This window comes from Bos grunniens, chromosome 11, assembly GCF_055505025.1.
Source record: "Bos grunniens cultivar Pamir isolate PY7600 chromosome 11, Bosgru_T2T1.0, whole genome shotgun sequence".
Classification (NCBI taxonomy): Eukaryota; Metazoa; Chordata; class Mammalia; order Artiodactyla; family Bovidae; genus Bos; species Bos grunniens.
Window position 1 is genome coordinate 8,624,503 of NC_141175.1, and position 27,308 is coordinate 8,651,810.

At 53.7% G+C, this 27,308-nt stretch overlaps 2 protein-coding genes across 38 annotated transcripts in view; one reads left to right on the plus strand and one right to left on the minus strand.

The window, feature by feature from the left end:
• Positions 1–799: 799 nt before the first annotated feature.
• On the plus strand, positions 800–20,211 carry DYNC2I2 (dynein 2 intermediate chain 2). 13 transcript variants are annotated; one of them, XM_086324766.1, is made up of 11 exons: positions 812–997; positions 1,677–2,904; positions 6,593–8,958; positions 9,272–9,520; positions 16,797–16,906; positions 17,417–17,574; positions 18,083–18,192; positions 18,659–18,826; positions 19,029–19,261; positions 19,522–19,679; positions 19,908–20,211. In XM_086324766.1, exons 4-11 carry the CDS (start codon positions 9,437–9,439, stop codon positions 20,144–20,146), a joined length of 1,260 nt encoding a protein of 419 aa, XP_086180892.1. In that variant the 5' UTR covers positions 812–997; positions 1,677–2,904; positions 6,593–8,958; positions 9,272–9,436; the 3' UTR covers positions 20,147–20,211. The 13 variants fall into 13 exon arrangements, with proteins under 13 accessions (XP_086180882.1, XP_086180883.1, XP_086180888.1 ...); XM_086324760.1 differs by lacking the exon at positions 6,593–8,958; XM_086324759.1 differs by lacking the exon at positions 6,593–8,958 and having other exon boundaries at positions 1,677–2,711; positions 18,083–18,225.
• SPTAN1 (spectrin alpha, non-erythrocytic 1) overlaps positions 20,209–27,308 on the minus strand; it is a 58,403-nt gene continuing 51,303 nt past the window's right edge. For 13 of the 25 annotated variants that reach the window (XM_086324751.1, XM_086324744.1, XM_086324741.1 and 10 more), the window contains 12 exons: positions 27,089–27,165; positions 26,299–26,508; positions 25,633–25,929; positions 25,018–25,130; positions 24,665–24,682; positions 23,503–23,565; positions 22,226–22,280; positions 21,607–21,803; positions 21,459–21,512; positions 21,228–21,374; positions 20,993–21,140; positions 20,209–20,686 (listed from right to left, as the gene is read on the minus strand). In XM_086324751.1, coding sequence (XP_086180877.1) covers positions 20,561–20,686; positions 20,993–21,140; positions 21,228–21,374; positions 21,459–21,512; positions 21,607–21,803; positions 22,226–22,280; positions 23,503–23,565; positions 24,665–24,682; positions 25,018–25,130; positions 25,633–25,929; positions 26,299–26,508; positions 27,089–27,165 — 1,505 coding nt within the window. In that variant the 3' untranslated portion in view covers positions 20,209–20,560. The remainder of the gene's footprint in view (positions 20,687–20,992; positions 21,141–21,227; positions 21,375–21,458; positions 21,513–21,606; positions 21,804–22,225; positions 22,281–23,502; positions 23,566–24,664; positions 24,683–25,017; positions 25,131–25,632; positions 25,930–26,298; positions 26,509–27,088; positions 27,166–27,308) is intronic. The other 12 variants (XM_086324753.1, XM_086324747.1, XM_086324752.1 and 9 more) reach the window with 2 other exon arrangements.

The window sequence follows — 27,308 nt, forward strand, 5'->3', positions numbered from 1 at the left end:
CTCAGAACCGGGTCTTGGGGCCAAGCAAGGGTCTGTGGGGTCTTGGACAAATGTGATGTGGACTTTATGGGTGAGATGGGGAAATTATTTTTTTGGACAATCCGCACCCTTAAGCGACATATAACATTTGATTTCTCATAATGTTATTTTAAGGATTTATTAAGATTAACATATACGGTAGACACTCAATAATTGGTAGTTGTTCGAGTCTTTAACTTCGGTTTAAATTGCATTTTTTCTACGTTCGACTTCATTTGGGCCTTCCAACTACTCAACCACACTCTGGATCCATATATGGATATTTAAAATCGCCATTCTATTGAGGCAGAAACCGAAGCTCAGAGACCGAGCACTTGGCTTCGAGGTGGCCGCCAATTGGGACTCTCCTGGAGCGCTCGGCTACTCCGCCAGCTCGGCACCCCCAGGCCCCACAACTCTAAAGCCTGCCGCGACAGCAGGCTCCCGCCCTCTCTTCTGCGCCGGGCCGCTCGGCGCCATCTTTGAACTTGGCACGGGTGCCTCGCTTCCGTACTTCCCTCCCCACCCAGAGTTGCCGCGAAAGCCCCAGGCGTGCTCCCTCTGCGGTTGGAGAATCCAAAAACTGGCAATGATTGTCGCATCATAGGAAAAGAATAATTTATCTTTTCTTCACCGGTGTCGGAGCGTCCGCTCTGACAAACTGAAAAATGGCGCCGATAGCCTCACCGCCCCAGCCTTCCGCTCTGGAGGCGCGGGGGCGAAGGTCGCGGCGGACTGCGTCCGCGCGAGGCGGGGAGGTTGGGGGTGGGGTGGGGCCGGCGGAGCAGTCTCCATGGCAACCAGCGCGCAACCCTGGCAGCTCGGCCTGGCGGGAAGCGCGGGAGCTGAGGCGCTGGCGACAAGCGGGACTGCGAGCACCGAGGGCCCCGAGCGGCCCGGGCCGCTTCAGGACGAGACCCTGGGCGTGGCGTCCGTGCCCTCTCAGTGGAGGGGCGTCCAGGGCATCCGTGGGGAGACGGTGAGGGCGCGGGCGCGCCTCGGGGTGACGCGGCGGGAGGGCGAGGGACGTCGCGTGGCAGCCGGGCCGGGTTGTTTTTATATTTTAACCCACAGAAACTAACCCTTGGGGGTAGTCACGTCTCAATTTCCCTGGTCTTTGAGTAGCAACCAAAAGGGTTTTTAAAGACTCTAAAGACTCCAGGTTTTGAAGGATTTTGTGTGAACTGCAGTTTTTAGGCATTTCAAACTAACTTTTACTTAAAAAAAAAAAAAAAAAAAAGACCAAACTGCATTTTAAGGTCGAGATACGTTTTCTAATACGTCGTTTAATCCAAAGCACACAAACGAGGTTGTCTGAAACGGGGGCAGGGCTTTTGGGTGCCAGGGCTCCTGGGGGGTCTGTCTGTGTGGACTTTGAGCACCGCTGTGTCCCTGGGGGTTCCTCAGTCATCAGTGGGTGAGCTCCCTCCTGAGCTTATACGGGGCGCTCGCCTGCAGGGGACAGAAGGTAAACAGTGCAGATAAGAAGTAAATACACAGTGTGTTAGAGGTGAATCGCTCCACGGATGAAAGAAAAAGGGTGAGGGATTAGAAAGATTGTGTTGGGGAGTGAAAGGGTTGTTGGCAGTGGTTCCAAATAGGAAAAGGAGTATGTCAAGGCTGTATATTGTCACCCTGCTTATTTAACTTCTATGCAGAGTACATCATGAGAAACGCTGGACTGGAAGAAGCACAAGCTGGAATCAAGATTGCCAGGAGAAATATCAATAACCTCAGATAAGCAGATGACACCACCCTTATGGCAGAAAGTGAAGAGGAACTAAAAAGCCTCTTGATGAAGGTGAAAGAGGAGAGTGAAAAGGTTGGCTTAAAGCTCAACATTCAGAAAATGAAGATCATGGCATCTGGTCCCATCATTTCATGGGAAATAGATGGGGAAACAGTGGAAACAGTGTCAGACTTTATTTTTTTAGGCTCCAAAATCACTGCAGATGGTGACTGCAGCCATGAAATTAAAAGACGCTTACTCCTTGGAAGAAAAGTTATGACCAACCTAGATAGCATATTGAAAAGCAGAGACATCACTTTGCCAACAAAGGTCCATCTAGTCAAGGCTATGGTTTTTCCTGTGGTCATGTATGGATGTGAGAGTTGGACCGTGAAGAAGGCTGAGTGCCGAAGAATTGATGCTTTTGAACTGTGGTGTTGGAGAAGACTCTTAAGAGTCCCTTGGACTGCAAGGAGATCCAAGCAGTCCATTCTGAAGGAGATCAGCCCTGGGATTTCTTTGGAAGGAATGATGCTGAAGCTGAAACTCCAGTACTTTGGCCACCTCATGCGAAGAGTTGACTCACTGGAAAAGACTCTGATGCTGGGAGGGATTGGGGGCAGGAGGAGAAGGGGACGCCAGAGGATGAGATGGCTGGATGGCATCACTGACTCAATGGAGTCTGGGTGAACTCTGGGAGTTGGTGATGGACAGGGAGGCCTGGTGTGCTGCGATTCATGGGGTCGCAAAGAGTCGGACACGACTGAGCGACTAAACTGAACTGAACTGCACCCTTATTGAGAGGGTGATGTTCCAGCAAAGACTTGGAGCAGTGAGAGTTAGTCAAGGTTATTTGAGGTGGAACAGCCTGGGGAGCACCAAGGTCCTGCGGTCGAAGCAAAGCTGGTGTGTGTGAGGAGGCAGGTGGGGCTGGAAAGGAATGAGCAGGCAAGGATGGTCACAGGTGAGGTCGGAGAGGGTAAGGAGAGGCAGATCGAGTGAGGGCTTGCAGATCATTTTAAGGATGTTAGCTTTCCCTCAGTAAAAATGAGCATTGGAAGGGGGCTGCATTTTTCCCACAGAGGAAGCTGAGGCTTTGCTTTCCACACCGATGAGAGGTCCTACAGAAGATGATTTCCTCACCAACACCAGTACCGGTGAGATTTCCATGAAGTCTTACCCTCTCTCCTTTTTTAAAATTTTATGTTTGAAAAAAAAAAACAAACTTTATGTTTGGCTGTACCACACAGCATATGGGATCACAACTTGAGCCCCCTACAGTAGAAGCTCGGAGTCTTATTAAAACACTGGAACACCAGGGAATCCTTAAAGTCGTAACTCTTGATTAACTCTTGAGGATGAAATGGTTGGATGGCATCACTGACTCAATGGACATGAGTTTGAGCAAGCTCAGGGAGTTGGTGATGGACAGGGAAGCCTGGCATGCTGCACTCCATGGGGTGGCAAAGAGTTGGACTCGACTGAGTGACTGAACTGAACTTGAGGACAAGTTTCTTGCCTCAGGCCAGCAGTCTGCAGGTCTCAAGCCAGATTTGATCTGGCTTCAGAGCACTTCCCACTTCACCATACTGGATAGAAAAGATTGTAGTTAAAAAGCAAAGGCAGGACTTCCCCAGTGCCCTAGAGGTTAAGATTCCTTGCTTCCAATGCAGGGGGCACGGTTTGACCCCTGGTCAGGGAAGTTCCACATGCTGTGTGGTATGGCAAAAAAAAAAAAGTAAAGGCAGTGGGTATTTTAGTTATTTCTGTTCATCTTTATTGAAGGTAAATGTGTAATTCAGATTCACTGGCTTTTAAAAATACTTGAAATAGCTCTTATTTGCCGAAGATTCAGATTTTAAAAGAGTTCATATTGGGAACCACTGACTCAGTCAAACTTACTTTTTTTTTATTAAAACAAAGAATGAGATTGAGGCATATTTTCTTGTACCTATAATTTGAACCAGTAGGGCTCCAAGAACTGATTCTAATACTTGCGGTATAAAAGTTTTCATCTTAAGGGGTGCATTTGAATCAGTCTCTGCTGTTTTATTGAAGTGTGTGTGTGAAAGTCACTCAGTTGTGTCTGATTCTTTGTGACCCATGGACTGTACAGTCCATGGAATTCCCCAGGCCAGAATACTGGAGTGGCTAGCCTTTCCCTTCTCCAGGGGATCTTCCCAACCCAGGGGTTGAACCCAGGTCTCCCACATTGCGGGCGGATTCTTTACCGGCTGAACCACAAGGGAAGCCCAAGAATACTGGAGGGGGTAGCCTATCCCTTCTCCAGGGATCTTTCTGACCCAGGAATTGACCTGGGGTCTCCTGCATTGCTAGCAGATTCTTCACCAACTGAGCTATCAGGGAAGTTTTATTGAAGGGGATTCTTAATTAAGTCCTAAGAGTATTGGGAGTTCCCTGGTGGTCCAGTAGTTAAGACTCTGCCTTTCCACTGCAGAGGATGCGGACTTGATCCCTGGTCAGGGAACTAAGATTTTGCAACCTGCCTGGCATGGCCAGAATAAAGATTCTAAGACTGTTGAAGGGGTCCAAAGAAAGAGTTAATTTTCCAGATTAACTTGTTTCTCTTTATAAAAGTTTCTGTGTCCAAAATTTATTTGATTATTTATTTTAAATATTTCTAAATTTGGATATGCCGGGTCTTAGTTGTGGCACACCAGATGTTGTTTAGGCACATGCGAACTCTAGCTGTGGCATGTGGAATCTAGTTCCCTGACCAGGGATTGAACCTGAGCACCCTGTACTGGGAGCTCGGAGGGAAGGACCACCAGGGAAGTCCTTGTATCCAAAATTTAGGAAAACATCTGGATAAGGAAAAACTGGAAATAAAAACCACCCCATAGTCTCATTTCCCGGCAGTTTGGTTTATACCTGCTCCCTCTCTGTTTTGTCTGTGTTCCTCCATTTTTTTTTTTACAAAAATGAAATCACACTGTGCATAGTATTTTGTAGACCCACTTTTTCACTCACGTACTATAACTTCATTTTATTTAACCAGTCCCTTTTGATGGATTGTTTCCAATTTTTCTCTTATCAGAACCCTGTGATGAGTGTTTTAGCTAAATTAAAAAAAATTTTTAATTTATGTTTTAATTGAAGGTTAATTGCTTTACAGAATTTTGTTGTTTCCTGTCAGATATCTTTAAGAGTCAGCCATAGGTACACCCATGTCCCCTTCCTCCTGAACCTCCCTCCCTCCTGAACCTCCCTCCCCTCCCATCTCCCTCCCCATCCTACCCTTCTAGATTATTATAGAGGCCCTTAGCTAAATTTTTATATGCAGCTTCTTAATTTTTTTTTGCAAGTTCTTTTGGAAAAGCCAAACGTGGTTCTTTGCTTGGCCCATGTAGTGATGCAGTACTGGAGTGCAATTTTATGTTCCGGTGATGGATTTTTGGTTGTTGTTGAAGTATTAGTGATCTTTGGCTTGATTTAACTTTTACTGCTTTATCTCTAAGAGGGACAGGGTCCTTGACTTTGGATTCAGACCTGGCTTTGAGTGCATGGGGACTCTTTGGGGACTTGGCCTTGGGCCAGTCAAGTAATCTGCAAAGTGGGTCTTGTTAGAATACTTATGTGGGATTAAATGAAACTGCTAATAAGAAAACAGTTTGAGACTGATGCCCAGTACTGTTCAGGTTTGGAGGGGCTCACGTCTAAGTGTTTGAGATGAAGGGCTCCTAATCGCTTTGATCCTGGTCTCTGGTTTTTCAGACTTGGCTGACACTGAAATGCCCTGGAGAGTCTTGAAAAATATGAATATCTGGTCCCTACTTCCAGGGATTCTGGTTTAATTGGTATGTGGTGTGACCTGGGAATCTGGTTTCATAAAAGCTCCTCAGGTTATTGTCATATGTGGCAAAACTGGAGAACCATTAATATAATCCACCCTCCTTTCCAACAGTGTTACCCTTTCTGAAGCCTCTTTGAATCCTGTCAGAATGTAGAGTGGGGGACTTCCCTGGTGGTCCAGTGATTAAGACTCTGTTCTTCAACACAAGGGGCACAGGTTCAATCTGTAGTCAGGGAACTAAGGCCCCAGATGCCGTAGGGTGAAAAAAAAAAAAGGATATAGTGTGCATTCTTTTCTTGTGGTAAGATACAGACATGTACCCTTTTCTTGTGGTAAGATGCATACACATTTTAACATACTAAAGTGTCCAGTTACAAAGGGTACATATTAAAGGATAAGATAGATACTCATTTTACCATATTAAAGTGTACAGTTCAGTGATGATAAATACCTTCACAACATGCAGCCATCACTACCATTTAGTTCTAGAACTTTATCAGCAGATGCATTCGTTTTGGGCATTCAGGTCTCTCTCTGGACTGTGAGCTCCCAGAGGGCCGGGAGTGGGTCTTGTGTACTTTTGCATCTCCCAGAGGCCTCCGGGAAATACTGAATGGAATCCTTTTCTTGCGTCCTGTCATCCACAGCCTGATTCTGCCGGATTTCTCCCCCCCTGCTTTGAGTTAAGCTTGCCTACCTGTCCTCTCCTTCCTCTCCCTGGCTCCGGGGCTGCTTCCTCGCCTTCGTGGGTTCTGTACCAGATGACACCCTCTGCTGGACGTGTTTGTTTTTAACCTGAGGTTTGGCCTCTCACAGGTTTTCAGGAATTAGATTTGTGGTTCTCAACCTTTTGGAGTTTGCTAATAGTTTTGATGCTAAACTTTTTTTTTTTTTTTCAATTCACATGTGAAGACAACACCAGAGTAGCTGGCAGTAATTATAAGTCAAAGGTGTTGAGGCATAACAGGGCCTCCCAGCTTCGGTGAAAATGCTGATCATTGCTGTCTTCATTGGTTGACTCTCCACTCCAGGTCACCCTTTGAGTAACTGTTTGCTACCCTGCTATCCGGCCTTCCCTCGTAGCTCAGTTGGTAAAGAATCTGCCTGCAGTGCAGGAGACCTGGGTTCAATTCCTGGGTTGGGAAGATTCCCTGGAGGCGGAAATGGCAACCCACTCCAGTATTCTGGCTTGGAGAATCCCGTGGACAGAGGAGCCTGGCATGGGGTCGCACAGTTGGACACGACTTAGCAACTAAACCACCACCACCCTGATACACTTGAGGCAAGGTCAAGTAGAAGGAGGTCATACCCTGAAGCACTTTGATATTGGTTCTGGGTTCAGTTCCCCCCACACTCTTGGAGGTCTCATGTGAGTGAGACAGGAGACAACGTAAACGTCCATGTTGCATCACAAAATCCACTCTTTTTTTTTTTTTTTACTGTGCTTCAAGGCTTGCAGGGCCTTAGTTCCCTGACCAGGAATGGAACCCGGGCCCCCGCAGTGACGGCGCCAGGTCCTAACCACCGGACCACCAGGGAAGTCCCATCAGTTTTGTTTATTTATTAAACTTTGGCTGTGCTGGGTCTTGGTTGCTGCTCGTGGGCTTCTCTGGTCGAGGCGGGCAGGGGCCACTCTCTCGTTGTGAAGCATAGCCTTCTCATTGTGGTGGCTTCATTGTGGAGCGTGGGTTCTAGGCTCATGGGCTTCAGTAGTTGCTGCACATGAGTTCAGTTGTTGTGGCGAGCTTAATTGCTGGAGGCAGGTGGAATCTTCCCTGGCCAGGGATTGAACCGGTGTTCCCTGCACTGCATGGTGGATTCTTAACCACTAGACCACCAGGGAATTCCCATCAACGTTGTATCCGAGATATTCCCATGGTACAGTTTCTGCTAGTTAACATCAGAATGTCTCACAGCGCATCACATTTTGTTGGTGTGCTGATAAAGAGGTGCTGAATTAGGTCAGGAACCATCTCAGCTCCCATCACGCCCAAGTATCATCAGGTGTGTATACAGGACTCAAAGGGAAGGACATGGAAGGGCTGGGAAGGGGGACTTCTGGGAGCCGTGTTCACACTGGCAGCATTTGTCAGCCCCTGGCGAGGAGCCCTGTCTCACCCTGTCCTCCCCAGCTGCCTTCCTGTGGGGCCAGCCCCCTTTCTTTGGACTCTCTTAACACTCGCCTGGTGCTCAGGCCCAAACGGGGGAGAATGGGGGTCGGGGCCCTGTCGCTGTCCTGTAGGTGCAGGTGCCTGGTAATCGGCCATACAAGGAGAGCCTCTCGTGGGTGACAGGAACTTCAGTCATATAGGAGCCCTCGTTTGGTAAAGGTTGGCCGTGTCCTCCAGAAAGGGAGGAGGTTGCGTCTCCTTCCCTGATGTGATGTCTGTCCCTCTGCCCAGCTAAATGGGGGACAAGGAACTGGAGACGGGTGGCAGGGTGGAGAGAAGTGGCAGCTGGGGAGCAGGCTGCCTCCTGCCAAGCCGCTCCCCACAGACACGCATGCGTCCTTTGATCATGGGACACCTTGGAAGGTGCCCCGCTGGAGAGGGCTGCGGTCAAGGGAGGGAGAGAGGGGTGTCCTGCTGCCCCAGGTGAGACCCAGGTCCTCAGATCAAGGCGGGGGTGGGGGGCAACGTGAGTGCTGTCTGCACCTTGAGGGCAGAGGTGATGGACTCTGGGCCCTGGGGTGTGGCCGCAGGAAGCATACAGATGGGATCTGAGTACCCGCCCTGTGGCATCACCTGGGGGCTTGTTAGCAAAGACCCCATCCTAGACCAGTGAATCAGAAGCTCTGTTGATGGGGAGGAGGCAGCAGGTTGTCCCTTAGCCAGCCTCCTGGTGGTTCGACCCTGCTCAGGGAGCCCACCCGTCTAGCGTGGTCTCTGAGGTCCTTTTCCACTGTGGGGTCATGCGTGCAGCTCAGGTGTGTCGGGAGGGTGGAATGAGGGACCGTGTGCTCCGTGTTAGCTGGTGGTGGTCACTGCCCAGGCAGCGAGGGGCTCAGCCTCCAGCCACACGGCGTCCGGACCTCTGTCCCTTCTCGGTGTGGCTCTGTATGTCCTCAGTTTAGAACACGTTCCTTCAGCCTCTATTTTAACAGGTGTTACAAGGGGTGTGTCTCACAACTGATGTGTATACTTAATACAGTTTCCTCCTGAAGAGCTGTTCCTAAGTAATTGGTATGTTTTATAATCAATAGTCAAGGAGATCTGTTAATAGAAGGTGTATATATGTATTTAATTTCTTTTTATCTGGCTGTGCTGGGTCTTTGTGGCATGTGAACTCTTCACCGAAGCATGTGGGACCTAGTTCCCTGACCAGGGATTGAACCCTGGGCCGCCTGCCTTGGGAGCACGGAGTCTTAGCCACTGGATCATCAGGAAGTCCCTAGGAGGTATATTTTTAATAAGAAAAGTGACTCTCTTCTACTCATGACCTTGAAGTTTTCCCACTGCCTGTTGACACCACGTGAGTGGATTTCTCTGGCTGGACAGGGTTACTCCCTGTGGGTCATCTCCACCCACACCACACCAATTGGGTTCCTCCCAAGGAAGATGGGCTAGAGGAAGGGGACGGTCGTCAGGCAGACAGAGTGAGGAGTGGTTCTTTTGCCCAAGGATAAACAGCAGCTGCAGGTGGGTGAGTGCCTGGGCAGTGGTGCTGTGAGGAGAGCTGGCTGGTGACTGCGTTTCAATCTCCTTCTCCAGAAAAGTTGCCAGACGGCCAGCATTGCCACGGCTGAAGCGTCCGTGCAGGCCCGGAAGCATGTGGATGCTGAAGTGCAGACCGAGGCCCCCGAGCCGGTCAGCCTGCCGTCTGTGCCTCGGTACAACGGCCCCCAGCTCGCGGCCTTTCTCCGGAAAGTGGAGGCCATGGTTACCCGAGAGCTGAACAAGAATTGGCAGAGCCATGCGTTTGACGGCTTCGAGGTGAACTGGGCCGAGCAGCAGCAAATGGTAGGGATGGGCTGGTACGGGCCTGGGATGCTTTGGGTTGTGGCTTCAGCTCATCTTAAGTCCTTCTTTTGTGCCACCCAGTAACAGTGTGCATGCCAAGTCGCTTCAGTTGTGTCTGACTCTGCGAACCTATAGATGGTCTTGCCAGGCCCCTCTGTCCATGGGATTCTCCAGGCAAGAGTACTGGAGTCGGTGGCCCTGCCCTCTTCCGGGGATCTTCCCCACTCAGGGATCGAACCAGCCTCTCCTGCATTGGCAGGCAGGTTCTTCACCAGTAATGCCACCTGGGAAGTCCTGGCCCACCAAATAGTAGGAGCACCAGTAACAACCGTAACAGCATTCACCAAGCTCTTTTTTCCAGATATTAAGCTAAGAAGTCGCTGGGCCTTCCCTGCTACCCTTGGTGGTGCCTTGTTACTTCCATTCACTGCTCATAGGCAGTAGAGGCTCGTAGGCAGGCAGTTTGAGGCTGGACAGTCTGACTCTGGGTCTTATTTCCTTGATCACTCAGCTCTGATTCCCCAGGCACGCTCTGTGCCAACTCGTTGATCCTTCTGGACAGCTAGTTCTTTCCTGATCTCCATCTTAATATTTATTTTTTGTCCACGCTGAACAACCTGTAGAATCTTAGTTCCCTGACCAGGAGTCTAACTCAGGGCCCTTGGCAGCGAAAGCGCAGGACTGCCAGGGAATTCCTCCGATCTCCATTTTATAGCTGAGATTCAGAGAGGCTAAGGGACTTGTCTGCAGTCACACAGCTGTAACTGGCTGAGCTGGAGTTTGAGTCCCAGTCTCTCTGGTTTCACTTTTGCGCTCTAGTGACTTCTGCATTGCCAAGCCTTTTCTGGTCTTGAGGCAGAGCTCAGAGCCCTGTAAACGCAAATGTCCGGTTGGAGTCATTGCTTTGAGATCAGGAAGCCTCTGAAGGAAGGCGGGCCCTTGACTTCTGCTCCACCCTGCTGTTGCCTGTGGACAGGCTGCTGACTGAGCAGTAAAGGCTTTTCTTATGCATTGTTTTCTTCCTCGAGAAATGGAGACGAGTAGTTCTGTATTCAGAGGTCATAGCCCTTCTCTCCCGCCCTTCCTCTTCTGTCTGTTTCTGGATATACAGCTGCCCTGTTCCCACCAAATCGTTGATAGGTTTGGGAGAGTGGATTTGTTTGAGAGAAATCCTCAAAATCCTTCTGAAAAACAGTTGCCAAGGCCACAGTAAGTATGGACTCGTCTTTATCTTTTTAAGTGGAGCACAAGAAGAAGGTCATGAACGTTAAAATCTGGGCTCAGCTGCCCCCTTTACAGTTGCGTTCAAAGAAGGAGAGCTGTTGGTTATTTTTTTCTTATTTTTAATTTTTTGTGTGTGTCTGAGTCTTAGTCGCAGCATGTGGGATCTAGTTCCCTGACCAGGGATCAAACCAGGACCCCCTGCATTGGGAGCACGAAGTCTTAGCCACTGGACCACCAGGGACGTCCCAAGGGCTTGTTCTTAATTGTTAAGGCTTTTCCACCTTTCTGTGCGTTGGTTTGGTCCACCTGTATATTACTTTCTCCCCCTTCAGAAAATACACATGGTGTGATGGTCCTCTTTGCAGGGCAGCAAAGGAGCCGCAGACATAAAGGACAGACTTTTGGACACAGCGGGAGGAAAGAGAGGGTGGGATGATTTGGGAGAGTAACACTGAAACATTCACGTTACCATATGTAAAACAGACAGCCAGTGGGAACCCAGAGGCGCTCTGTGACAACCTGGAGGGGTGAGGTGGGGAGGGAGGTTCAAGAGGGAGAGGACAGGGACTTCCGGTGGTCCAGTGGCTAAGACTCCGTGCTCCCAACGCAGGGTGCCAGGTTGCATCCCCGATCAGGGAACTAGATCCCACATACCACAGCTAAGATCTAATGTAGCTAAATAAATAAAAGTAAAATTTAAAAAAAAAGAGAAGGGGGACGTATGTATGCCTGTGCCTGATTCATATTGGTACATGGCAGAAACCGTCACAATTTTGTAGTTATCCTCCGATTAAAAATAAATCTGCAAAACAGGAAAGATAAATACTCGTTTCTGATTACAAAAGCACTACGCGTTCGTTTTAACAAACAGTCATTGCAAAAATACGGAACATGTACTGCGAGTGGGAACACTGGTTCAAAGGCCTTTCCCATTCGACACTGGCACACGGCGCTGCTGCTGCTACTGTTGCCATCAAGGGCGTCTTAGACGAAAGTGGAGACCACTGTACAGGCTGCGGCCTTCGCGCTCAGCAGAGCTTTCCCTGTCAGTTCCTGTAGGGGAGGCCCCCAGACACCCCAGAACCTGCGTGACGTGCCACTGAGCAGACAGGCAGCCTTCCTGGGGTCCCCGTTGGTGGACATCGCAGCACAGCGTCGCTTCTAGAAGCATATCTTCCGGAAGCAGTGGCAGGCGGGGGGTTAGGCAGCACCCCCTGGGTGGCGGTGGGGCGTGTGGGCCTCCGGTGACCCTGAAGTTGCTTTCCTTCTTGGGTGCTGGACAGAGGAGTAGCCCTTTCCGGTTTTGCAGCTGTGTGGCAGGGCTGAAGCGAGGCTGTCTCTCTCACTTTGGTTTTCTTTTGCGTGGATTTCTTGATTATTCCTCCCCAGTGGAATCACTACGTTGGCTGAGGCATCAGGCTGTTCTGTCTCTACTCCAGCTGTCAGGGTGTTGGCCTTGACATTTCCCTGCTGTCCTTGGCTGTCGTAGCCCCTGAAAGGCTGAGCCGCTGCTCTCAGTGGAGTACTGCGCCTTCACAACTGGAAAATCAGTGACGACTTGGCCGAACACTTCGGAATGAGAGATGGGGAGGAGGCCACCTGGGGGCACCCCCGGAACCTCTGACCCTTTGCCTTGTCCTGGCTGGCGCTTGTGTGCACGTGTGGCTCAGAGCGGGGGGCACTGTGGCCGGTCTTGGGTCTCTTCAGAAGCAAAGCCTGCTCTGTGTTGTCAGGCTGCTACATAGACTTCATCTGTGTCCTTTTTATTCATTTATTACCATTTTTATTTTATTCATTTATTTGGCCATGTGGTGTAGCTTGTGGGATCTCAGTTCCCCAACCAGGAATTGAACCTGGGCCCCCAGCAATGGAAGCGTGGAGTCCTAAACACTGGGGCACCGAGGAATTCCCTATTATAATTTTTTAAAAATGAAGTATAGTTAGGGATTTCCACGGTGGTCCACTGGTTAAGACTGTGTATCCACTGCAGGGGATGTGGGTTGGATCCCAGGTAGGGGAACTAAGATCCCACATGCCATTTGGTGTGGCCAAAAAAAAAATCAAAGTATAGTTAATGTTATATAGCTTCAGATGTACAGCGAAGTGATTCAGGTTTTCTGTGTGTGTGTGTGTGTGTGTGTGTGTGTGTGTGTAGTGAAAGTGTTAGTCGCTTAGTCATATCCGACTCTCTGTGACCCCATGGAGTGTAGCCTGCCAGGCTCCTCTGTCCATGGAATTCTCCAGGCTAGAATATTAGAGTGGGTAGCCATTCCCTTCTCCAGGGATCAAACCCAGGGTCTCCTGCCTTGTAGGCAGATTCTTTACCATATGAGCCACCAGGGAAGCCCATGTACATAAACATACTCAGTTTTATACATGTATTCAGTTATATCTGTATAATATGTATATAAATATACATGCTTTCTGTTTTCAGATCCCTTTCCATTATAGACTCTTGTCTTTTTAAACTGCTGCGTAATGTTTCCCCATACACTTGCATGGAGCCAGGTTTGTTGAGGGATACTTCGCACGCAGGTGTATTCGAGCTGTGTGCTGTGTTGGGTCTTGGCAGACACCCACCAGTGAAGGCACAGAGCAGCCCATCTTTCTGTCCCTCTGCCTTCTCATCTTTAGATTTTAAAAGGTACTAATCGTTGCAGTTATAAATGCTGTTATGATACATAATGCTTACAGTTTATTTTTTAATACAAACTTTTATTGAATTCATGAAATGTGAATAAACAGGCACAGATCACAAGTGTTCAGGCCCATAATTTTCACACAGCGCAAACAGTCATGGAACCAGAACCCTGAGAGTTTTTCTCACGCCCTCTCTGCCTCCTGGCCCCACCACATGGCTTTGTTTTAAAAGGACAGATTTGTTGAGGACTTCCCTGGTGGGCCAGGGGTGAAGACACCATGCTTCCACTGCAGGGGGCACAGGTTCACCCCCAGCTGGGAAACTAAGATCCGAGTGGCACAACCAAAAAATTAAAAGGAAAGAAACCCAACAAATTTATTGAGATGTAGTTTACAACCCATATAATTCACCCATATAAATCATTTAAAGTGTGAAGTGGGTTTTAATATATTTCCAATAGGGGCTTCCCTGGTGGCTTAGATGGTAGAGTCTGCCTGCAATGTGGGAGACCTGGGTTCGATCCCTGGGATGGGAATATCCCCTGGAGGAGGGCATGGCAACCCACTCCAGTGTTCTTGCCTGGAGAACCCCTATGGACAGAGGAGCCTGGAGGGCTGCAATCCATGGGGTCACAAAGAGTCGGACATGACTAAGCGACAAAGCGCACAGCACCGAGATATGTAAGCTTTGCCATAATCCATTTTAGAATATTTTCATCACTTCCCCCCAAAAAATTCATATCCACTAGCAGCCACTCCCCATTTCCCTCACAGCTCCTGGCAGCTGCTCACCCCCTTTCCCTCTGTAGATTTGTCTCTTCTGGACATCTCACGTAATGGACTCATATAACATATGATTATATAACTGTGTCTGCTTAGCAGAGTGTTGTCAAGGGTCCTTGTGTCGTAGCGTCTTTTGGGATGTCATTCCTTTCCACGGCTGAATCGTTCCCCGTGGTGGGGATATACTATACTTGTCCATCAGTCGCTGGACGTTTTGGCTATCGTGAATGATGCTGTGACCACTTGTGTACAAGTGCTCGTGTCGGCGTGCTTGTTGCAGTTTTCTTGGGATGTCCCTCGGAGTAGAATTGCCGGTCCATGTGGTAACTCAGCATTTTGCAGAACTGCTGGGCTGTTTTCCACGATCTGCACATTCTGCATTCTCACCAGAGGCGCACAGTGCAGCTTCTGACAGAGCTTGGATTTTTTCCATTGGATGGTTTCTCTATTTGGGGTTATGAGGTCAAGAAGGGTGAGACTTTCCGCAGGAGTTTTGGCCTGTGATGCGGATCAGCCCCTGGAAAGTGTACCAGACCCTCACCGTGGCCAGCAGTGCTGGCCTCCTCGTTAGCTGCTGCTGACAGCTGTGGGCGGAGCCACAGGGTGCCCGAGCTTTTAAAAAAGTGTGTGTTGAGATAAGAAGAGTTGGGAATAATACACAGAAGAACTGTACAAAAAAGATCTTCACGACCAAGACAATCAACGATGGTGTGATCATTGACCTAGAGCCAGATATCCTGGAATGTGAAGTCAAGTGGGCCTTAGAAAGCATCACTACAAACAAAGCTAGTGGAGGTGATGGAATTCCAGTTGAGCTATTTCAAATCCTGAAAGATGATGCTGTGAAAGTGCTGCACTCAATATGCCACCAAATTTGGAAAACTCAGCAGTGCCTACAGGACTGGAAAAGGGCAGTTTTCATTCCAATCCCAAAGAAAGGCAATGCCAAAGAATGCTCAAACTGCCGCACAATTGCACTCATCTCACACGCTAGTAAAGTAATGCTCAAAATTCTCCAAGCCAGGCTTCAGCAATATGTGAACCGTGAACTTCCTGATGTTCAAACTGGTTTTAGAAAAGGCAGAGGAACCAGAGATCAAATTGCCAACATCCACTGGATCATGGAAAAAGCAAGAGAGTTCCAGAAAACATCTATTTCTACTTTATTGACTATGCCAAAGCCTTTGACTGTGTGGATCACAATAAACTGTGGAAAATTCTGAGAGAGATGAGAATACCAGACCACCTGATCTGCCTCTTGAGAAATCTGTATGCAGGTCAGGAAGCAACAGTTAGAACTGCACATGGAACAACAGACTGGTTCCGAATAGGAAAAGGAGTACGTCAGGCTGTATATTGTCACCCTGCTTATTTAACTTATATGCAGAGTACATCGTGAGAAACGCTGGACTGGAAGAAGCACAAGCTGGATTCAAGATTGCCGGGAGAAATATCAATAACCTCAGATATGCAGATGACACCACCCTTATGGCAGAAAGTGAAGAGGAACTCAAAAGCCTCTTGATGAAAGTGAAAGCGGAAAGTGAAAAAGCTGGCTTAAAACTCAACATTCAGAAAACGAAGATCATGGCATCTGGTCTCATCACTTCATGGGAAATAGATGGGGAAATAGTGGAAACAGTGTCAGACTTTATTTTTTTGGGCTCCAAAATCACTGCAGATGGTGACTGCAGCCATGACATTAAAAGACGCTTACTCCTTGGAACGAAAGTTATGACCAACCTAGATAGCATATTGAAAAGCAGAGACATCACTTTGCCAACAAAGGTTCGTCTAGTCAAGGCTATGGTTTTTCCAGTGGTCATGTCTGGATGTGAGAGTTGGACTGTGAAGAAAGCCGAGCACTGAAGAATTGATGCTTTTGAACTGTGGTGTTGGAGAAGACTCTTGAGTCCCTTGGACTGCAAGGAGATCCAACCAGTCCATTCTGAAGGAGATCAGCCCTGGGATTTCTTTGGAAGGAATGATGCTAAAGCTGAAACTCCAGTACTTTGGCCACCTCATGCGAAGAGTTGACTCACTGGAAAAGACTCTGATGCTGGGAGGGATTGGGGGCAGGAGGAGAAGGGGACGCCAGAGGATGAGATGGCTGGATGGCATCACTGACTCGATGGGCGTGAGTCTGGGTGAACTCCGGGAGTTGGTGATGGACAGGGAGGCCTGGCGTGCTGTGATTCATGTGGTCACAAAGAGTCGGACACGACTGAGCAACTGAACTGAACTGAACTGAGATACACCTAACGTGAAATGTACTCCCGTGACCATTTTTCACCTGTGCAGTTGTGGCATCCAGGATACTCGCATTGTCAGGCAGCCATCACCCCTGTGCCACTCCAGAAGCCAAGGCTTTGGAGATTTTGTGTGGAACAGACGTGAGTACAGGGTCCAGCTCTGACTTGGAGCCTGGTGTCCGTGTCAGTTTCCAAGGCTCTTCCTTCTGGAAGCATCCTGTTAGGGGAATGATGGGATGCAGGCTCCACACTGTCCCCGGGCTGGGCAGTGGACTTGAATCCTTATCGGAATCGGGAGCCCCACACCTGTGTCTGCTTTTTGCTACCCTGCTGGGTGGCTTTGGGATTCGGAGTTGGGGATGGTTTGTCTCTTGCAGGTGACCTGCCTGCATACCCTGAGCTACCCCCCAGCCCAAGGACAGGGTCTCCACGTGACTGGTGTCTCCTGGAACTCCACTGGCTCTGTGGTGGCCTGCGCCTATGGCCGGTGAGTGGCAGCAGGGGTGTGTGGGGGGCGATAGGAGGCCCTGAGACCCTCATCTGAACCCATCTCCCCGTCTGCGCAGAGAGGGGTGGGCCCAGAGCTTGCCCTTCCTGGGAATCTTCTTCTCAAGGCTGCCCGAGCCTTGGGTTGGCAGGAAAAGACAAGGAAGGTTCTCCCAGTGCCCGCTATCAGCAGCAGACTGTGAGCCCTGGGCCTGCCTCGTCTCTCCCAGCCTGCGTCAGACATGCCCAGTTTCCTCCCCCTGCTACATGTGGCCCCGTGCCTGGTTCCTGGAAACCCTTTTCTGGGGAAAGTCATGACCTTGGGGTGCCATATAGGCGCCTCTGGCACTTGGGTACCCAGCACAGTGTCTGTGTGTGATGGGAACAGAGACTCATCTGTGTTGGGGTGATTGTGAGGTGGGTCAGGCAGTAGGAGCAGGTGGGCTGGGGTGGTGCGGGTTGGGACGGAGCCCAGGCCTCGGGCTGAGCTCGTGCGGGTGTGTCCCCGCAGGCTGGATGACGGGGACTGGAGCACGCTGAGGTCCTTCGTGTGTGCCTGGAACTTGGACCGGCGAGGCCTGAGCCCCCAGCAGCCGTCGGCGGTGGTGGAGGTGCCCAGCGCCGCCATGTGCCTGGCCTTCCACCCCACGCGGCCGTCCCATGTGGCAGGTGAGCCTTCCAGCCTGTGTCTCTGCTCCGCATCCCGCAGCAGGTGGCCGAGGCCCAGCATTTGGCCCTCAGCCCCTGGTCACGGCCAGAAGCAGGGACCGCGGGGTGTCCTCAGCCCTGGGCTCGGGTCGGAGCACTGGGCATGGAGGAGGAGGCAGGTCCTCAGCTGAGTCTTGGGCGGTGCGGGCCACACGGAGGTTCAGCCTGGTCAGGACGTGAGGCTGGGCGAAGCAGGCAGTCTCAGGGCGCTGACCATAGTGATGTGCGTGCTGGGAAAGGGGGCAGGTGAAGCTGGAGGAACGGCGGGTGTGGGCAGGTTAGAGCAGCCTGGTGGTGGGGGAGCTTCCCGGGGTGGGCACCGCTGGATAGAGCGGGCGGCCTGGGGACCAGGACTCTTTTTGAGGAAGCAGCCCCACGTCCTAGTGCAGTGGGCGGGAGGGGGTGGAGGCCCATCCCCAAAGCGGGGCTGTTGGCTGTGGGCGGCTCCCCACACCCGCTTGGCCTCCAGGTGGACTCTACAGTGGCGAGGTGCTGGTGTGGGACATGAGCCGCCCCGAGGACCCACTGCTCTGGCGCACAGGCCTGACGGACGACACCCACACGGACCCCGTGTACCAGGTCAGGGCAGCGGCCCGCCGGGCGGGGCAGGAGGTAACCTCCTCCGGAGTGGGGCCTTGCTGTCCGGGCGTCTGCTCCACAGCGCAGAGCAGGGGAGGGGGTGCCCACTGGCCACCATCCAGGAGGAAGGTCACCAGGGAGTCAGCGCTTGGCCAGCTGCCTCTGGCATTCTTGGAGCTCCTGGGTCCGGAGTCACATTCACCCCTAGAGGGAGCCCCCTGGGCCGCTGGCCGCCTCCATGGAGCCCCTGCCGTCCTGGTTTTCTGCTGGGACTTGGGGGCACCTCGGAACCCTCTGGGTCTGCCCCCTGATGGGTCAGGTGGCTCCCAAGCCTCTGCAAGAAGTCTCCCTTTTTTTTTTTTTCCCTGGAAGAGAAGGGGAAGGTCGTGTGGAGGCTGACAGCTGGCCTTGCCGGGAGGTGGGGCAGGTATCCTCTTGTGACCTGGCTCCTCTCCCGGTCGCCCAGGTGGTCTGGCTCCCAGAGCCCCGGCACAGCCACCGCTTCCAGGTGCTGAGCGTGGCTGCTGACGGGAAGGTGCTGCTCTGGCAGGGGGTCGGAGCCGGCCGGCTGCAGCTGAGCGCGGGCTTCGCCCTGGCCGTGCAGCAGCTCCCCAGGAACACCAAGCTGAAGAAGGTACGAGGGGTGAGGCTGCCAGCCTGTACGTAGGTCCACAAGGCAGCGCTGGGCCATGGGACCCCCGAGCCAGTGCGCCTTGGGGGCAGGCGGGCAGGTGGGAGTCCCTGAGGGCTACAGCGGTCACGCACGTGCCCGGGGCTCCTTGGGGACACCGAGCAGACTCCCTCCAGCTCTGCCCTGCTGTTGTTTTCCTCCGCAGCCTTCCCGTGGGGAGGCTGAGGTGGGCGCCACAGCGGTGGCTTTCTCCAGCTTCGACCCCAGCCTTTTCGTGCTGGGCACAGAAGGCGGCTTCCCGCTCAAGTGCTCCCTGACGGCAGAGGAGGCCGCCGTCACACGGATGCCCAGCTCTGTGCCCCTGCGGGCCCCGGCGCAGTTCACCTTCGCCCCCCACGGCGGCCCCGTCTACTCTGTGAGCTGCTCCCCCTTCCACAGGTAGGGAGGGCCCACAGGGCGTCTGGCACAGGGAGGGTGGGGGAGTCCCACCAGGACCCACACAGAACTGCCTGAAGAACCTGCAGTCTGCCCTGGGCCTTCCCCACCGAGCTCCAGTACCCAGAGCTCCCGTGGTTGGCTCCAGGGAATTGGCTCCTTACTTTGGGGAGCCCACCAGCCCACGAGGAGTCCGGTGGAAAGGCCCCAGCCACACCTGGACCCCCAGCGCTCACCCCCCGCCTGCCGTGTGTCCCATCTAGGAATCTCTTCCTGAGCGCAGGGACAGACGGCCACGCCCACCTGTACTCCATGCTGCAGGCCCAGCCCCTGACCTCCCTGCAGCTCTCCCACAAGTACCTGTTTGCTGTGCGCTGGTCCCCGGTGCGCCCCCTGGTGTTTGCGGCTGCTTCTGGGGAAGGTAAGGCACGGGCCCCAGGCTTGGATCCACTGAAGGGGCATGAGCCCAGCGCGTCCCTGCAACTGTGGGCTGGGGAGGCTGTGGGCAAGGGTGCCTTCCCTCACGTGGGATGGAGAGCTGCACTGAGTCACAGCCTTCTCACGTCTTCGGGAACCGAAGAGGCTCAGAGGCCGCAAGGCTCAGGGGCTGCGGCTCTGGGCCTGTCTCACCCCACGACTCTCCCTGAAGGTGACGTGCAGCTGTTTGATCTCCAGAAAAGCTCCCAGAAGCCCACAGTTTCAGTCAAGCAAACCGAGGACGAAAGCCCTGTCTACTGTCTTGAATTCAACTGCCAGCAGACTCAACTCCTGGCTGCTGGTGATGCCAAGGGCATGGTAAAGGTGTGGCAGCTGAGCAGTGAGTTCACTGAACAGGGAGCCCGGGAGACAGAGCTCCTGGACCAGCTGGCCTCGGAGGTGGCCAGCTGAGGTGGGGACGCTACCTCTGGGCTGTGTGTTTCTGATGGAAGCTGAATGAAGACGTGACAAGCTTTTGGGGGAGTCAAGTCATTTATTTGTCTTTTACATGAAAACAAAATTGAGGGAGGGTGAACAAGAGGGGAACTAGCTGGCTGCTCAGATTTTTCTGTAGTCGGAATGGGGCAGCCGGCCTTGAGACAGAAATTGGGTCCCCGCAGCAACGTGGCAATGGCGACTGGACCTAAAGCCGGTTACTGAAGCACCGTTTTCTACTAAATCTTAAACCAAGCTAAGCAAGTTAAGGTTACACTGGAAAGCAACACTGTCTGGAGTATTTTTCTTAAGAGCACAGAGAGGAGTTGACATGCAGCAAGGCGACGGTAGGGCAAGCAGCGTGGGCCAGGCTAACCTAGGAGCAGAGGATCAGTTCACGAAGAGCGAGCGGGTGAACTCGACGTAGTCAAAAGCAGTGGGGAGTTCGCGGCCCTTGCCGTCCACGTAGGGCTTCATGTGGGAGACGCAGTAGTCGGCTTGTTCCCGAGTCAGGTTCTGGAGGGAAAGGTGCACGTCAGCCGAGCCCCGACCAGCCACACCAACTGTGCTGTGGGGGCAGTGGGCCCGACTTCAGAAACATCTGTGCCCGAGCTTCTGGATCTCTGCCATTAACAGCCTTTGGCCTGGGCTGAGTTTCACTTGAAAATGGGTAAGAGAGTCTGCACAAAGCAGCTGAGGCTCAAGACTGGGTGGGGGCTGCGACTCTAGACAGCTCTGCCCCCAAGCTCAGGGCCAGCCTTGCCTGGGCTTTTGCCTTTCAAAGGACACACCCACCCCCCGGCCCCAGAAGCAGCTCCAGACCTGGTACAGCTCCTCCTTGGTCACATAAGGCTTCCCTTCAGAGCTCAGGGCCCGGAAGGCGCTCTCAATCTCCTCGCTGGACTTGACGTTCTCGGTCTCACGGCTGATCATAAAGGCCATGTACTCTTGCAGGGAGACGTGGCCGTCCCTGGGGTGGGGGGCAAGATGTAGTGAGTAGGGAGGGTGCAGCAGGAGCCTCGGGCAGAGCCACTTCTGCTCCTTCCCTCACACTCACCTGTTAGGATCCACAGTGTCCAGGATGGCCTCGAACTCAGGGTCGGGCTCCCCTTCCTCCACCATGGGCAGGTCATAGCCCAGGGAGCGCAGACAGGATTTGAACTCCTGGTGGTTCAGCCGGCCGGACTTGTCCTTGTCGAAGTGTCTGTGGCAGAAAGCCAAGGCCTCAGCTCAGAGGCCCTGCTGCTGAGCCCACCTCCCCCACCTGGGAGGGCGCGGGGATACTCACTTGAACATCATGCTGAATTCTTTGAGGGCCTCCTCGGTCACTCCGGTCGTGTTCCTGGAAGGAGGAACAGGGTTAGGGACCGGGTCCTCCAGCCCAGGCAGCTGGCGACCTGTGTCCCCCGGCCCCCGCCCAGGGTAGCCGTAGGTACCTGGCCTGGATCTGCTGCTCCAGGTTGTGCTGCATGCGCATGCCCAACTGGTCGAGCTGGTCCCACTGCTGGGCCAGGCCCACGGTGCTGTGCTCCGTGTACTTGTTGTCCAGGATCAGCGCTTCCTCCATGGCCGCCCCCAGGTCTTCAATCTTCTTGAGCTGACTTCTCATAGCTCGAATCTCCTGGTGTTTGCGCTGTGGGGCGAAGGGCAAAGACACATGGGACAGGGGTTCAGGGGTTCTTGCCTAGGTCCCTGGGCTCAAAACGCCTCCTCAACAGCCCTCCTCAGTCTCAGCACCCCAGCCTGAGGCCTGTAGGGCTGCCTGCAAGGGCAAAGGAGGGATGGGGTGAGGCTAAAACCCTACAGCCTCAACAAAGTAAGAGGCTTCAGCGTGAGAGGCACTGATTGGGTTGACCTGCCAGGGCAACAGGATACACTGAGGACCCAACGAGCCTCTTCCTGTCCAAGCAGGGCTCCAGGCAGCAGCCTCTAAAGTGACAGCGGTCCTGGGCTGCTTTAAGGCAAGGGAGAAGGGGGGCATCCAAGCAGCCCACCTCGTCCCTGACCTGCAGCCAAGGAGGCCTGCTGGCAGGGGTGGGCAGAAGGGGCACTTACTTTGGTAGCTTCAAGCTGTGATTCGAGGGTCCCGGATTCTTCCACCATGCAGGACCTAAACACAGACACGCAATGAGGCAAGAGGCCTGATCGCGAGTGTGAAGTTAACTTTCCTCAGATTAAAGGACCTGCACTCTCAAATTCCTTTTACTGAGGGAACAAGACCTATCTACTATTGGCTATCTTTTCTTAGCAGCCCTGGGAGCCAGGGAGGGCAGGTACCGCTACTCCAATTTCAGGGCTCGGAGGCTGTGGCCTGAGCTGGCATTCACCCGCAGCTGAGGCGGGCTGAACCCCACCCGGCCTGCTCTCTGCTCCCCGGCCAGGACGCTTTCACAGGCAGCTGGCTCCTCAGGCCCAGCCAGGCTGTGACCTGGTGCCTGAGCCAAGCTGGGCCCTCGAAGGGTACCTGAGGAGCCGACTTTAAGCTCCCCTGGGACAGAGTGGGGCTGCGGCCACAGGGAGCAGGGCACCTGCACTCACTGCCCCGGCCCGACAGGAGGCCTGAGGGCGGAGGGGAGGCTGGCGAGCCGACAGCCACCCAGGGGTCCCCGGGTCTCCTTAGGTCCCCGAGGAGGGGACCCACGCTCCAGGGGAAGTGACAGCAATGGGGATGCGGTCACAGGGCCCCTCGACATGGAAACTGGGATGCCGAGGAGATCATGGCCAGATTGGTTTTGAAAACTGTTCTCATTCTGCCCAAAGGAGGGGTGACTGTGACTAAACCCCAGGTTCAGGTTCTGTCATCTAGAGACACAGCGCCAGAGGCTCCTTCCAAGGCCAAGTTCTGAAGAGCGAGGGGCCTCTGGGGAGCCTCTATCTTCCCAACATAACAGTGTGAGGTCACAGAGGCCACCAGTGAACAAAGACAAACGAGCTCACGTGCAGGGACGAGTCACACTGTGTGCGTGTCCTTCATGGGGTCTCGCCCGGCCTCCCCTGTACCCACATTGGCCCCCACCTACCCTTTTAACACCCAGCGAGCCAGCGTTAGCTCTGAAATTGCCCCAAGTTCAAAGTGCTCTAGCAAGGCAAAGCACCAGGCTTCCTCCTACCCCAGCAGGTCAGACTCACAGTCACGCCATGTCCCCCCGGGAAAAGCACACCCCCGGGACCTGGGGGCAGGAGGCTGGGTGCTGGTGCAGTGGGAGGACAGACCCCTCCTGCCCACGCGGCCGCGGGCGGTGGGTTAGTCAGAAAGCAGAGCCGCCTGGGGAAGTCAAGAGTGCATTGGTAAAACCACAGTGAGGTAAGAAGAGAAATAAGAGGAGAAAAACCTTCCAGACAGATCATCCCCAACTTCATACTGATAGACACGAATGACCCGACGATACGCTATGCTATTCAAAGAAAAGAAACCAAATGAATACACCAAAGGAAGGGAGGCAAGAGCATACCGAGACAGACACACCCCACGAGGCCCAAGCTGGCAGTGCACAGGCAGGGCCACCTGGTGCCCCGGCAGGGACCCGAACCAGTGGTCAGCCTGGGAGGGCAGGTGGCCTTGCAGGCGGGCAGGTCACGAGGGGACCGAGCAAGACGGGACAGGGCCAGGAGGAGCCACACGGTAAGGGGAGCACGGCACCTCGTGGACACAAAGACCAAGACCAGCAGACACAGCCACGGGCACTGGGCGGGGAGAGTGGACACCGGGGCAGCACACGAGCTCCAGCCTAACCTGGGGTCCCTAAATCCCCCCCTGCTCTGCCTTTAGCTGGTGCTCATCAGTGGGCACCTCCTCCTGCTGCCTCCTCTAACACCTGATGGACCTGCCTGCTGGGCCTCTGGAGCGCTAGTCTAAGCCACCATGGTCCTGGGAGACAATGCAAACGTGCCTGATCCGGGCAGAGGCCCCAGCCTGGAGAGGAGGCCCCCCCCCAGGACTGGGCAGGATGGCCCTACGCCTCTCAGGGCTCCTCCCAAGCCCTCTCCCCCATCACTTAGAAACCCTGGGCCCTTACGCTTCCTATGAAGGCAAAAGATAGCCTCAGCCCTCAGGGGTCAGTGCACAGGGGGACTTAGCACACCAGCCCAAGCCCCCTCAACACTGTCGTCCTGTCTCATCCCGTGACCTCCGTGGGACTAAATATGGTCCCATCAGGCACGGGGCAAAAAGGCAGAAAAGTCCAGGGTAATCCCCACAGCTGAACGAGCACGGGGACTCTCCCGGCTCTGGCCTTTGGCCTAGTCTCTCTCCCTAAAGGAACCTTTGGAACCTGAAAGGAACGTGGGAGTGGCTCCCCTTCCCGGACTGCAGGCCATCAGGGGTGGGGGTGTGGGTGCCAGGAGGGGGCGGGGGAACGTGCAGCCCGCCCGGGACGGGAAGGCCCATCCCGGGATCCTCTGCAAGCCAGGCCACGATGGGACGAAGGGCAGAGGGACAAGCACAGGAGACACCACCACACCACGAGCCCGCAGAAATAGGAAGTCAATATTAACCCATCGAGGAGGTACGTTCTGTGGAGGCGGGATCCAAGCAGCCACAAGACAGGGCGGTGTCCGGACAGCAGCGATCGCAAGGGGCAGAGGCAGACACGAGAGAGAGAGAGAGAGACAAAACCAGATCATCAGTACCTCGTCGACTGGACTCTGCACCTCTGTCACCGTCACCGTGCGGGGCGGCCACGCTCAGTCCCACCCAATCCAGGACCAGCGACTCATCTCGGGAACAGTCTCCCGGCGAGTGCTCCTCAGTCTGCCCACCCCTCGGCCGCAGCCAGACCAGGCCAAGCTCCTGACCCGGGCCTGGGCCCCCGGAGCCCAGGACCGTGCTCCCAGCGGCAGGGCCGCACCTGGTCTCCTGGATCCACTGGTGGAAGGCGTTGGCGTGCTGGGCGAACTCCTGGCGCAGCTTGTCATTCTCCTCCTGCCGTCGCTGCTCCTTCTGCAGCTCCAGCTCCCTCTCCTGAGGACCAAGGAGGCAAGCAGAGGATGAGATGGTTGGATGGCATCATCAACTCAACGGGCAGGAGTTCGAGCAAACTCTGGGAGACGATGAAGGACAGGGAGGCTGGGCATGCTGCACTCCATGGGGTCACAGAGTTGGACGTGGCTGAGTGACTGAACAAGGAGGCAGAGGTGTGTCACCACGCCCCTTCACAGACAGGCCCGGGCTCCGCAACTGCCAGCTTGTCTTAGCATCCGATACAAACAGGAAGTAGTTTTCTGAAGGTGGACACAAGATCCACGCCCTTGGGGGGCCAGGGAGGACGAGCTATTAACCTCAGCCCAAAGACAGCACAGAAGGCGTCTGGGAGGCATTCGGCAGCTCCACAGACCTGGGGTGGGGTGAGGGGACCCACACACGGTGACTTGTGGTAAAGGAAATCGCCCTCCATCCCTGACTGCTCGCTCCTCGTGGAGGAAGGGCTTCCCTGCCAGGGCCTGGCCCTCCTGTGGGGAAGCACCTTGATGATCTTCTGTAGGTTTCTCCAGGTCTCCTCCAGGGCCTCCATGGTGAACCAGGTGTAGGGGTTGGAGGCCACGCGGAAGCTCTTGATCTGGCGGTCCAGCTCAGCCAGCTGGTTGAAGTCGGCCTGGGCCGAGCTCAACGAGGAGCGGAAGGCGTCGTGGGCCTCTCTCAAGGCCTTGATCTCTTCCAGAGAGTTGCAGCGCACCGGGTCGGTTAAGTCCTCCTCTGCGTTTTCAAACCAGCTGTTGAAGGCTGAAGCCTTTTTGGCAAAGGTCAGGAAGAGATCCTCCACCTGAAGGCAGAGGTGACCGAGTGAGCACAGCTGCAGGTATGGTGCAGGGCCGTAGGGACCATCCTCGGTGGGCGAATGGGCAGGCGGCAGTGTGGGGCCCAGAAAGCCAGGGCTCGTTCCCAGGGCATCCGGCTCGCTCGCTCACTCGCTCGCTCGGCGCTCTGCCTCCCTTCTCCCACTGCTAAGGGGCCTCCACCTTTCTCCCACGTTCCCCTTTCTGGGATGTGCAAGCTCAGCGTTCCAGGCGCTTCCAGAGCAGCAACCTCATGAAGACAAGGGCCCCACCTGGCTGGTTTATGTTGATCCCATGCCCCGGAGCAGAGCTGGATTGCTGTCCATGTGTGCATAGCTGGCCAGGGCCGCGCTTACCTTGCGGAAGTGACTCTGTGCCTCCAGCAGCTTCTTCTTCCGGGTGGCCGAGTTGGCCAGGAGCTGGCTCCACCTCTTCATGAGGGCAGCATGGCGGGCCTCGATGGCCTTGGACTGAACGTGCTTGGCGGCCAGCAGCTGATCTTTGAGGGCAGTGATGTTGGCGATGCCCTCCTGCTGGAAGGCCTGCAGGCCAGCATCGAAGGTTTCCTGGAAGGAGGAGTGAGAAGGCAGGGACCGCATGGGGGCGAGAGAGATGACTGCGCTCTGTCCAGCACCCTGGCTGGGATGGCAGCCTCAAGCCCCCACCTTCCCCTGACACTGGGTCAAACCTGGCCACTTTTCTGCATCTCCTCAGACCACAAGTCCTGTGGCAGCTCCTCCTCATCCCCGCTTTTAGCCTGGGGCTGATGCACAAGGGCGGACTCGCCCCACTACCTCTGCCAAGAATGCCCACCTGGCCCTCCCTTGACCATTCTCAAATCACCCACCGTGATCTAGCTTAGATGTTGTCTCCTCTGGGGAGATGCTCCGATCAACCCTCACCTGCTGGAAACCAAGGCAGACCCTGCTTGGGTGAGGCCCACACCCTGCGGTGCTCAGCCTTGTTAGCACCCAACAGGCTGCAGCTCAGAGGCCTCGTCTGAGAGCGTCCTGAGGACCAGGCTCTCACCAGTCATTCCCAGGGCCTAACATAACACAGTCAAAAAAAACATGCTGACCATCATTCACTCACCAGAGAATACTATGTGAGTAAAATCCAATCATCAGTCAAATAGCTGTGACTGACCTGTTTGGTGAGGAGAGTTTGGACAGAAGACAGATCTCGACCATAATCATCTGTCTTCAAGCTGTTCTCCTTTTCACCTGGAAAACCAAGCAAGAGTAATCAACCACCCCGTCTCAATTTAAGAAATAAATTAAAAACAACAACAAACCAAAAGACAAGAACACCCAGGCATCTACTGTCTTGCTTACATTTAAATTCCAGTACTCCTGACAGCAGTCTC

Excerpts from the sequence above, each read along its gene's own strand:
- DYNC2I2 (XM_086324756.1), top strand. The coding sequence starts at position 812 with ATGGCAACCAGCGCGCAACCCTGGCAGCTCGGCCTGGCGGGAAGCGCG. Across the intron at positions 18,827-19,028 it reads GGAACACCAAGCTGAAGAAG|CCTTCCCGTGGGGAGGCTGA; the intron begins GTACGAGGGGTG and ends TTTCCTCCGCAG. Across the intron at positions 19,680-19,907 it reads TGCGGCTGCTTCTGGGGAAG|GTGACGTGCAGCTGTTTGAT; the intron begins GTAAGGCACGGG and ends CTCTCCCTGAAG.